The sequence below is a fragment of the Carettochelys insculpta genome, chromosome 2, assembly GCF_033958435.1.
Source record: "Carettochelys insculpta isolate YL-2023 chromosome 2, ASM3395843v1, whole genome shotgun sequence".
Classification (NCBI taxonomy): Eukaryota; Metazoa; Chordata; order Testudines; family Carettochelyidae; genus Carettochelys; species Carettochelys insculpta.
The window spans coordinates 164,354,672-164,367,039 of record NC_134138.1 but is presented as its reverse complement, the minus strand read 5'-3'; the positions used below and the strand labels follow the sequence as shown (position 1 = coordinate 164,367,039).

The 12,368-nt window shown below is 40.2% G+C and overlaps 1 protein-coding gene across 1 annotated transcript in view; it reads left to right on the top strand.

Moving 5' to 3' along the window:
* Window positions 1–12,368, top strand: part of PTPN3 (protein tyrosine phosphatase non-receptor type 3) — a 224,870-nt gene that overhangs the window by 77,356 nt on the left and 135,146 nt on the right. The window contains exon 9 of the mRNA XM_074987968.1: window positions 4,329–4,416. Coding sequence (XP_074844069.1) covers window positions 4,329–4,416 — 88 coding nt within the window. The remainder of the gene's footprint in view (window positions 1–4,328; window positions 4,417–12,368) is intronic.

Below are 12,368 nucleotides of genomic sequence, written 5' to 3'. Positions count from 1 at the left end.
TGGCCCCAGTCCACTCCACTCTGCTCGCCCATGTATGTGTTGTTTAGGGAAGTAGAGTGGTCTGGGGCACTCTGCTTCCCACTGCCACAATGAAGCATAACAACCTAGCTGGGAGATAGGATCAGAGTGGGCTCCTGGATCTCTTTGCTCCCTGTGGCTCATGCCACCATGGTGTGTGTGTGTGTGGTGGGGAGTGGGGAAATCTTTGTTGCTGCCCTGAGCCAGGCCCCCAAGTAGTCCCTAAGGCTGTTTTGGGCTCCATGGGCTAACTTCAGTATGGGGGACCATCCCATATTGAGGTGGCCAACCACGGGGCCCCGTGGAGTGCAGGGCCCAGGATAGCCACTCCGAAATAGTCCTGTGGATGGAATGTCTTTGGCATAAAGTAGACATTGAAGTCATAGGCTTATGGTCAGAATTCAGTGGGATTCTCATCAGGGTATGGAAAGCATGAATAATATGTGTGTGCTATGGTTTAAGATAGAAGAGGTGGTAGCTAATTACAGCTAATTATAGCTGGCCAGACAGGTTATTTTGAAAAGTTTTATATCATTCTCGTTCATTCATTAATGGAAAAATGCATTGGGTGTGGGCTTAATTGGCATGTGTTTTGTGGCTAAATTTTTTGATTCCTTTGACATATCTATGCTGAAATCTGTTGTGTGGGATAAGCAGGGAGATAGTCAAAAATATCTGTATATTAATATCACATCTGATACTGTGTTGATAGACACTGAAGGCATTAGCATGTGTTCTGCTAGAATGAAGTTACATTTTAGATCACATTGGCTGGGTCTACACTTCCCCCAACTTTGAAGGAGGCATGTTAATCAGGGCCACGGGAGATGACTAAGTGCTGTGGTGAATACACAGCACTTCATTAGGCTAATTCTCCCCCACGGCAACTTTTGAAGCTTCAAACTTTGAAGTGCTGGCATGCGTGTAACCGCAGACACTTCGAAATGCCCACACTACTTCAAAGTCCTTGGGGCTACACACATGCCAGCACTTTGGGTTTGAAGCTTTGAAGTTGCCGCAGGGAAAATTAGTCTAAAGTGCTGAATATTCACTGCAGCACTTCATTAGTAATTTCCCGTGGCCCTGATTAACATGCTCCCTCCAAAGTAGGGGGCAAGTGTACACAAGCCCATTGTGACTCTTTTTTCTTGTTTTCATAACTTAGATTATTTTTAAGATTAAGTTTTTCATCTTTATTTTCATCAGGTATTAAATGGTTTTTTAATATCTGACAGGTGACATTTGCTCCCAGGAAGAAAGTTGGTCACTAGTGAGGAAAGGGGATAGCTTCCTTTCAGTAGTTAACTTCTTTGTTCACATTATGCATAGTACTTAGTATTTCTTTTTTGAAATTTTGTCCTTTATACTGCAACATATGAGAAAAATAAGTACTATCGTATCTTTTTTTAATTTTCTCATCACTCAGAGTTCTTTGAAAATCATATTAAAATTTGTTACTTTTTATTCTTTATGTAGTTTTTAATAAAATACCTCAAATTGAACTAAATTATAATTAAGTTCAGTCTTTGAGGCAAAGTTAAAAAATATAAAGAGCCTTCAGAAATCAAACTTTGTATCAATCTGTCTGTCACTTTTTACCCCTTTAATTGTGTGTTGCTTGTTGGGCAAGGTGTAACTAGTGAGTGTTGTATGAGCAGGAAGGTGAAAATATTTAATTCACTTTCAGTGAAAAAGAATTCTTGCTTCCATTAAATATTAGTGAGAGAGACAAGGATAGATAACACAAAGGAAAATTGGTCCTCACATATATAAGAAATTTTCTAGTGTGAGATGAATGAACTGGATTAAGTGTCTCACAAATGCTACAGAAGGAGATGAGAGATCTTGTCTTCCAGTCTTCTACCAGAGAAGATAACATGCTGCATCACATCACAGCCCCTGTACATTGCTTCGTTACCACAGGGAAGAGTTTTTTCCATAGGAGTTGTTCTCGTAGTTCAGAGATTTAGGTTGTGACCCAAGGATTCTGGCATTTCCTCTTCAGTACTGCCATGTGGTTTAGTTACTTCCTCCCCTGTTGATATCTCCAGGACCTTGATATGAAATATTGGGAATAATCAGTCGGCCAAAACCTGGGCACAAGTGAGCTGACAGTTTTTGAGGTTAGGGATATTTCTCTCCCTATCAAAGGCCACTGTGAATCAGTGCTGGTTATTCACATTGAGTGGACAAGCTGAAGGTGACTCCTGCTGACAGTCTGTACAAAGAATTTGGGATCACTGGTGTGGCTGGAAACTTGTATGCTGGGTGCAAATATAAGTTTACAGAAAATGGAGAGGGACTGTTAGAAGTCCCTCTTGGTGGTGGAATATTGTGAAGGGGTGCTGAGTGGATGGGCTGAAGTCAGCTACTCACCATGGGCTGTTACCTTTGGAAGTGAAGTACCATTTGAATCACTGCAAAACAGAGCGTAGCGTAGACGTAGATAAAGATGGGACCTGTCAGGAAAGAAAAGATTTCTCCTTCTTAGGCTCTCCTCTGAGCATTGACATTCTGGAGACATAGGTTTGTGATGCTGATTTGTGATGAGTGACACCAAAGTATTGATAATCAAGGAATTTAGCTGCCTCAGTTGAAGCAATCATTATTTGATAATTGAGGGAAGAACCCATGGGCAGATTTGTTTAATAAAGAACATCATGCTTCCTGATGGGCCCATCCCTGCCTTTGAAACCTTCTGTTTGGAGGTTAAGGCGAATCTGTTAGGGATCAGAATGAGCATTTCATGGAGGCCCAATTATTCCACTTCTTCTTAATGTGGTATTTCTTGCATGCTCTTTGGAAATATCTGATTGCCAGTATCTGAGACGGGATACTAGATTAGCTTGTGCAAAGCCAATGATCTGTTACGCTAAGGGAATCGTTATAACTTAAGACAGCACATTAGTAGGGGAAAAAACGTGAAGGTATTTTTCCTCATCCTTTTTAAGAGTCTATGGAGAATATGTTGATTTGGTATGATAGAAATTAAGAAATTTGTGTTGTCAGAAGGGGATCATGTCACAAAGAACTTTGAGAACCCCTGATCTAGAGTTAATCCTGCATCTGGAGAGTCTTCATGACCTGGTTTTCTTTGCCATAGTTATAAGGCTATGTTAGTTGGTTACAATTCTTGTTTTCAGGTCAGCTAATGATAGCTTCATTAACCTCAGGACTCTGACTCTCAACTGCCTTCAGGAGATCATCTGGCATACCGTTGACTTTTTTCCCTCTCATCTTTAGATCCTCTAGGGCAGTAACTAAATTGGACTGGGCTTTCTTCATTATTATACTTCCCTCCTATTAAGTTTGTCTTGTTAGATTTAAATAATTTCTGCTAGAATGATCAGTTACTATGTTAAATTGTCTGTCTGTAAAGTACTCCAAGAAAAGCCATTAGAAAAAAAAAAGGTAAATAAAACGGTAGTCAGATCTACTCTAGGATTCCTGGGAACTTTTACCAGGATGTAACTTTCTTTGTTTTGCCTTAAATGCCCTGAGTTTCAACAGATTAGATGGTGACACCTGGTAACTGCAGATCAAATTATTTCCAGTTAGGAAATTTGTCATCTTGTTCCTCTGCTATGTTATGAGGAATGGAGGTGTGAAAGTTTCAAACTGACAAGAACACTGGTGAAGAAACCTCTGCCAAGTTTTATAGCACATTCATTGAGACCTGTTACCATGTCTCTGGGTTTAAAAAAAAATAAAAAAGATAGGCTTTATGAGGAGATCCGCAGAGTGGCTTCCTGAGAATTTTTATTCATTCATCAAACACTAACGTAGATGTAACTTCTTCAGATATTACTTTTCTGATTGCTGGGTTTTCTTCATCAACTTTCATTGTACTCTTCTTCCACTTATTCTTGCAGCGTAGACTACTTCCTGTTTTCAGTTAGTCACCAGACTGAGGGACAAGCATAACTGAGTGAGAATAGCACTGGGGAATTACCATAGATATGTCTTCCCATAACAGAAGAATCTTCTGGTCTGGAATCTTTTTCATTCCTGTGAATACTTATGTCCTATGTTTTTAGTTACTTAACTATTCAGACTTTGAAAGTTACTAAATGGGGCTGTGATGCTTTCCCTGGATTACACATGAGGAGTCTAGGTCATTATTAAATACAATATCTTTTAGCAGCTTCTGTGGTATTTGCACATGTGATCAACCTGTCAGCCTCCAGACTATAGGATTCTTCTGCTTTGAAAAGAAAAACAAAGCTATAAATTAAGGTAGTCAGTGAGCTTAATTTCTTGTTCTAATTTAATATAGTTAAAATTAATAACATTTTTGTTTTTTTCTTTAGTGGTCTCAACCAATCTGAAGCAGAGTCCTGCTATATAAACATAGCACGAACCCTTGAATTCTATGGAGTAGAATTACACAGTGGTAGAGTATGTTTACATTGTCGTTTTTTTGTTTGGAAAAATAATTGAATTTATGAATGTTGTTTTTAAGGCAAGAGCTGTTCATTAATGAAAACAGTAGCACTTCAGTATTGTCGCCACTGTATTTTGTTTTCAACTTAATTTGTAATATTTTTCTCAACTTAACCAGACACACTTATGTCAAATGTATTGTCAGTAAATTAAATTGAATGTGTAGAATAGTTTTCACCCTTATTTGAGGATATTGTCTCTGATACTCTACAACATTTTACAGAACAAAATATTTGCTTGAAGGGTGAAAGTAATCTACATTTAGTGTATGTTTAAGTCCTGGGAAAATAAATGGCTATTTCAGTGATATGGCTGGGGGAAGTCTTCAGTATCACTTTGATTTCGAATGCATCATTAAGAATGTCAGCCCTTTATTTCTTCGGTATATTCTGACACCCCTAAATCTGTCATATTTTGCGTGTTAGTAGATGGAGCCCTGAGAAAGATTTGCTAATATGATTCTAGAAGGGCACCATGATGCATAGTTTTCTTGAGGGGTAGGTGTCCTGTCCTAGTATGCCAGGTAGGTCATATGATAGCATGTCAAAGTCTAATTGTATGTTGTTGGTGGGTTTTTTGTTGGTTCGTTTGTTTTTTTACTATCTCATAAGGTACATTTTGAACCTTTATTTTGTGTAATATAGACTTTTGTCCTTAGTGTGATTTGCAAGTGTCTCAGTTGCTGCCATAGTTGACCACATTGTGGAACACACGTCTCTTAGTGGAGCTTAAGCACTTATTTTTATCATAAAGCACTGCTGTTTGTCACTCGTTCTTTTTGAATCTTTGCCAAGTACTACGGAATTTTATGTAAGCAGCTGCCTTTGCACTCCTAGGAGGAGTGAAGAGGAAAGGTCATTTAATCCCTCGGTATATGGCTTTTATTACTATTTGAGCCAAAACACTCCAAAAGTAATAGCATTTTAAGTAAACAGAAGCAGGAAGCTTGCTAAACAATTATTGGGGCCACTGGACAACTAAGATGCTGAAGAACACTCAAGGATCATACAGCCATTTCAAAAAACTAAATGAATTCTTTGCATCAGTCTTCATGGCTGAGGATGTGAAGGAGATTCCTAAACATGAACCATTCTTTTAAAGTGACACATCTGAGGAACTGTTACAGATTGAGGTACCATTAGAGGAGATTTTGGAACAAATTAATAATCTAAAGAGTAATAATTCACGAGGGCCAGATGGGATTCTTCCAACAGTTCTGAAAGAGCTCAAATGTGAAATTGCAGAACTACAATATTTTGTAACCTATCCTGTAAATCATCTTTTGTACCAAATTACTGGAGGATAGATAATGTGATACCAATTTTTAAAAAGAACTTTAGAGATGATCATAGCAATTACGAGCCAGTAAATCTAACTTCAGTACCAGACAAATTGGTAAAGAACAGAATTGTCAGACATGTAGATGAACATAATTTGTTGGGGAAAAGTCAATGTGGTTTTTGTAAAGGAAAATCATGCCTCACTAATCTACTAGACTGCTTTGAGGAGGTCAACAAGCATGTGGACCAGGGGAATCCAGTTGATATAGTGTACCTAGCTGTCCTGAAAATTTCTGACAAGATCCCTCAGCAGAAGCTGTTAAGTAAAGTAAGCAGTCATGGGAAGGTCTTGCCATGTATTGATAACTGGTTAGAAGAAAGGAAACAATAGGTAGGAGTAAGTGGCCAGTTTTTAGAATGGAGAGCTGTAGCTAGTGGTGTCCTGCGGGCATCTGTATTGGGACCTATCCTATTCAGCATATTCATAAACAATCTGGAGAGATGGGTCAAGAATGAAATGGCAAAATTTGCAGATGATGCTAAACTGCTCAAGATAGTTAAGTTAAAAAAAGATTATGGAGAGCTTCAAAAGGATCTCACTAAACTAGGTGACAGGGCAACAAAATGACAGGTTAATTTGAATGTAGACCAATGCAAAGTGATAAATATTGGAAAACATAATCCTAAATATATGTACAAAATGATGGATATTAAATTAGCTATTACCACTAACGAGGTTGATCTTTAAGTCGCTATGGATAGTTCTCTGAGAACATCCACTCAGTTTGCAGCAGCAGTTAATAATAAAAAGCAAACAATTTTAGGAATAATTAAAAATGGATAGAGAATAAGACAGAATATCTTATTGCCTCTACAAAATCCATGGTGTGCCCACATCTTGGATACTGCATAAAGATGTGGTTGCCTCATCTTAAAAAGATATCTTGGCATTGAAAATATTTAGAAAAGGGTAACAAAATTAATTAGGCATATGGGATGGCTGCCATGTGAGGACAATGTAAAAAGACTGACTTTTCAGCTTAGAAAAGAGAAAACTAAGCAGGAGGATATGACTAGTGTGGAAAAAATGAATAAGGAAAAGTAACTTATTCCCATAACGTAAGAGCTGGAGGTCACCAAATGGGTTCATCCTCCTTGCTAGAGGATGTTGTGAAAGCAAGGACTTCAACAGGATTCAAAGAAGTGCTAGATACCCTCCATGAAAAATGTAAGTCCGGCAGTGGCGATTGACCAGGCTTGGCAGGAATGGTGTCCCTAGCCTCTCTTTATCAGAAGCTGGGAATGGGCGATGGGTGGATCACTTGATGATTACTTGTTCTTTTCATTCCCTCTGTGGCACCTGGCGTTGGATACTCTCAGAAGACAGGACACTAGTCTAGATGGAGCTTGGGTCTGATCAGTATGGGAATTCTTACGTTTTACCTGATTTCTTAAAGGATAGCACAATTAAGTGTGTTATGTTTCAAGTTTAAGGTTTCTATAGTATTTTTCTTGGGTATGTGTGCATTCCACTTGAGGTGTGTGCATGCCCAGTGCACCAGTCATAGATTTTTTTCCTTTAGTAGTAATTGTTGCATTGGCACATGCACCTTCTTTTTCCTTTTGCTGCCTCATGCTGGTATGAAGGGTGATCTGTCCCTGATGTGCCTCATTGCTTTGTTATGAGGCAGGGCGTCAGTTCCCTTATATTTTGGGCACTTGTAGTTGGCATTTTGGTCTCTGGGCTTTAAGCCTTGCACCAGCTGTAAGAGTTTGGTGCTGGTATGTGAGTGTCACTCTAGATATCTGAAATGCTTTGGAGAGGACCAAGTCTGGGACAAGTGTCAGATCTGTAGAGAATTCAAACCAGGCATTAACGAGGACAGACAGGTGAGACTGCATCAGCTCTTCCAAGAGCAGCTTTGTGTCTGCCATCAGAGCCTTCCAGCTCAAGATAGCCATCAGGCATTTCAACCTTGGTCAGAAGGTTCCTGACATTGAAGAGATCCTACACTGCTCCCTTTCCCTGGTATGGAGGAAGAAGCATAAACATTGCTCTTTGAAGAGGACAACTTCGTCCAGTTTAAGGTACGCTTATACTACCTTCCTAGAAATCCAGTGATAGTACAGGGTAGAGCAACATTTCTTAAATTGTGGGTCCGGACCCTGTAGTGAGTCACAGTCCCATTTTAATGTGGGCAGTTGGACTGATTTAAAATTGCTGGGGCCCACGACTGATGTCCAAGGTCTCCTTCCCAGGACTGAAGGAGAAGCCCAAGCTCAAGTTAAAGGCTCCCTGTCTGGGACCAAAGCTTTTGGGCTTTGGTCCCCTGCTCAGGGTGAAAGGCTCCAGAAGGCTCTGGCTTTGGTCCCTTGTCTTGAGGTTATGAAGTAATTTTTGTTTGTTCAATTAAGTTTGAGAATTTCTGAGATAATTTCTGAGATTTCAGGCAAGAGATGGTCACTAGTATCAGTGTTGTCTCTTATAGGGTCATCACTTCTGGCAACAGCTCCTGTGGGATTGAGGCACATCGTCTCTACAGTACCAACCCCTTGTTGCAAAAGCACCAGCATCAGAGGACCCTCCTGGTACTGTCAATGCTGGATGCGTATGCTGAAACTTGAGATCACATATTCCTCTTAGTTCCTGATCATCCAGCACTTCAGAAGATAACAGTATCACTTTACATGGTGATTTAGTTGCTCTTACTTTGGAGTACTGTATAACCCTTCCCTCACCATATCATGGCTTTTGTCAGACTATTCAGTACCTACTCAGCTGGTTGTGTCTAGAGGCAAACCCATCCATACTGTCCATGGTTACTACATGTCTGGAACTAATATTTCTGACTTCAATGTAAAGCAAGTTCCTGTGCCACTTGCTGGGATAAAAGATATTGCTCACCATCATGAAGAGGACTGTGCACCTGGTACCCCCTAGAGAGTCCAGATTTCTGGATAATAGAAACTGGGGACTCATGACCTACTAGTGGCCATATTGTAACCCTTGTTTCTCCCCTGCCCCATGTGAGATCCTCCCCGGTTCTTCCTTTCTCTTATAGCCTGAGCAAACAACTTCAGAGCTCTCAAAAAGAGACTCAGTAGGTTATGCTTGATGTTACGTTTGGTACTGAATATGACCAGTGTTGCCTGCCAGAGTCTTCTGTGGAAGAAGGTTAAAGAGACTCTTTTATCACCCCTCTTCATCATGATCAGATGAGGTGGTGCTTTCGAGGTGTCCTCCCTTAAGATTGTTTCTTTTCTGGACATCCAGACTGAGGTGGTGTAGGAGTTCTACCATAGATAGGTAGGTGGTCCTATTGGGGTTGACAGGACTTTTATTATGATGCTTTATGTAAGTGAGGCCATATTAGAGCCCACAATGTTAATGTGGCAAATGCCATAATCTTTTCTTCAACAGGTAAGAGGACTGAGGGGAGGGAGGTATTATATTCCCTCTTGAGGATTTAAACATCTACCCATAGCCCTTCCCAGTTATGAACATCAAGAGCGGAGAAATCAAGACAGCTCAGTCATGGAGGATGTAGCCCATTATCAGTTGCTAATGTGGAGGAGCAAACATCAAGAACAGAGAAACTGCTTTTGTAGTGGTCCAACCACTCCCAGTCTGTTCAATCCTTGGTTGATGGAGTCAAATTTGCAAATGAATTGCAGCTCTGAAATTTCTCTTTTCAATTAATTTTTAAAATTTGTTGTTGCAGGACTTCTGCTTTTAAATCTGTTACTGCATGTCCAGGGAAATTGAAGTCTTCTCCTAAAGGCTTTTGTATGTTACTGTTCCTGATGTCTGATTTAGGTCCATTTATTCTTTTACATATAGACTGTCCAGTTTGGCCAATGTAAATTGCAGTGGGGCATTGCTGGCACATGATGGCATATATTATATTAGTAGATGTGCAGGTGAAAGAGCCCCTGATGGTGTGGTTGATGTGGTTAGGTTCTGTGATGTTATCGTTGATGTAGATATGTGAGCATGGTTGGCAGCAAGGTTTGTTACAGGGATTGGTTCCAGGTTTAGAGTTAATGTGTTGTGGTCTATAGTGGCTGGTGAGAATTTGTTTAAGGTTGGCAGGCTGTCTGTAGGCAAGGACTGGCCAGCCTCCCAAGGTCTATGAGAGTGAAGGATCATTGTCCAGGATGGGTTGTAGATCAGTGATTATGTCCTGGAGAGGCTTTAGCTGGGGAGTGTGTGTGAGGGCCAGTGGTGTTCTCTTGTTTTCCTTGTTGGGCCTGTCTTGTAGCAGGTGGCTTCTGGGTACACGTCTGGCTCTGTTGATTGGTTTCTTCATTTTCTTAAGTGGGTATTGTAGTTCCCTGGACACTCAGTAACAGATTTAAAAGTAGCAGTCCTATAACAACAAACATTTCAAAAATAAACTGTGAAGAGAAATTTCAGAGCTGCAATTCATTTGCAAATTTGACTCCATCAACCAAGGATTGAGCAGAGACTGGGATTGGTTGGCCCATTATTTCAAAATACCAGTTGTGTTATGTAGATGCCAGCATAGTTATTTTGAAGTAACTGTGCCATATAGACCTACCCTAAGAGGGAATATGGACATCTATAATAGAATAGACACAACACATTTTGAACAGCTGTGGAAGATAGCTATCCATTTCTTTAAGTCTCACTGTTTTTATATAGTATCAGAACAAAAAAAGGAGTCAAGTAGCACTTTAACTATCTGCACCCCACCATCAGCTTATGCCTCAGTTACTCCACGCAAGAGATACATTTCCTGGACAGTACAGTACAAATCAAGGATGGTCTGGTCAGTACCATGCTCTACCAGAAACCCACTGATCGTTATACTTACCTACACGCTTCTAGCTTCCATCCTGCACACACGTAACTAGATCAATTGTTTACAGTCAGGCCCTTAGGTACAATTGCATTTGCTCTGATCCAATTGACAGAGACCAAAAACTACAAGATCTCTACCAAATATTCATAAGCTTGAATTACCCACCAGGAGAAATAAAAAAACAAATCAACAGGGCCAGACAAATACCCAGAGACCAGCTACTCCAAGATCGGCCCAAAAAAGCCAAGAAGAGAACACCACTGGTCATCACCTACAGCCCCCAACTCAAACCACTGCAACGCATTATTAAAGACCTACAACCTATCCTTAATCAGAATGCTACGCTCCAGAAGGGCCTAGGTGACAGGCCTGTTCTCTCCTACAGACAACCTATAAGGTTCTAACCAATAGCCACAGTCTATACTTCAGGAATACCAGTCCTGGGACTTTTCCTTGCAACAAAGCCTGCTGCCAGCTTTGTCCACATATCTATTCTGGCGATACCATCACTGGACCTAACCAGGTTATTCACAGAATCATGGGCACATTTTCATGTTCCTCAACTAACATATATGCCATCATGTGCCAGCAATGCCCAGATGCTTTGTATATTGGACAGACTTCAAACTCTCTCAGACAAAGAGTTAATGGGCACAAAACAGACATCAAAACATTCCTGATTCACAAACCATTTAGTCTACATTTTAATGGAGTGGGCCATTCTGTTAATGACTTAAGAGTTTGCGTCTTATTGAAGAAGAATTTTCAGTCTGCTTTAGAAAGAGAAACTGCTGAACTCTTTCGTATTCAAATTCGACACATTAACACGTGGTTTGAACTGGGATGCAAATTTTCTGGGGCCTTATAGGGGCTCTTTGGCATACTTGGCGTAATCTTATTCTCGACCCCACCCCCCACAGCCAGCCCCTCTGCTCTCTGATTTGCTCACCTTGATAGTTTTTTTCTGATTTGTCAACTTTGATTAATGTTTTTGGTTCTCTATGCCTTAAATATCAAGTCTTTTCTGGTCTGGCTATGGTCTGAAGAAGTGGGTCTGTCCCACAAAAGCTCACCTAATAAATTATTTTGTTAGTCTTTAAAGTGCTACTTGACTGCTTTTTTGTTTTGATAGTATATAGACTAGCACGGCTCCCTCTCTGTTTTCATACAGCTACGTTCAGCAGTTGTGAATGCCGGATCCAGAATAACAGTTTCAAGTTCCTTTACAGTGATATCATGTTCATCACATAATTCTCCTCAGCAGCTTTCACATATTCCCATTTTTTGAAGATTAGCAACATGTTTGCTTCTGATTCTATGTCACTTGATAAATTCAAGCTTTCATTTGGCAGCTCTTCTGAAGCACTATTCAAAATCTTGCATATTCTTTCCAGAGCCAAGAGCCTCAACAGAAGGAAGTGCCTCTTTGGCCTTGCCATCATACCTTTTGCAGTACTAGTTGACGGTCCATGACATCTCAGAGATGAAATGAGTTAGTGTTACTACCATATTTTGCATGCAGTTTTCAGTCATACTGTCATGATCAATGTGTTTTATGTAATCTACCTATCTCAAGTGCCTTCTGGCCTGGCTTCAGCTCTGCCTTCAGGAGCAATTCATAGGGTTAAGTTCAATTCATTGTAACTACTGCTAAATAAGATTTACTGTTCTTTAGCAAATGCAAGGACTTCCTCACATTGAATGATGCTGGTACATGCATCTACAGTGACAAGATTTAGCCTTTGAGCATGGCAGGCACATAAATGGTATATATAATCCTTTCCTGAATTCGAGCTTATAT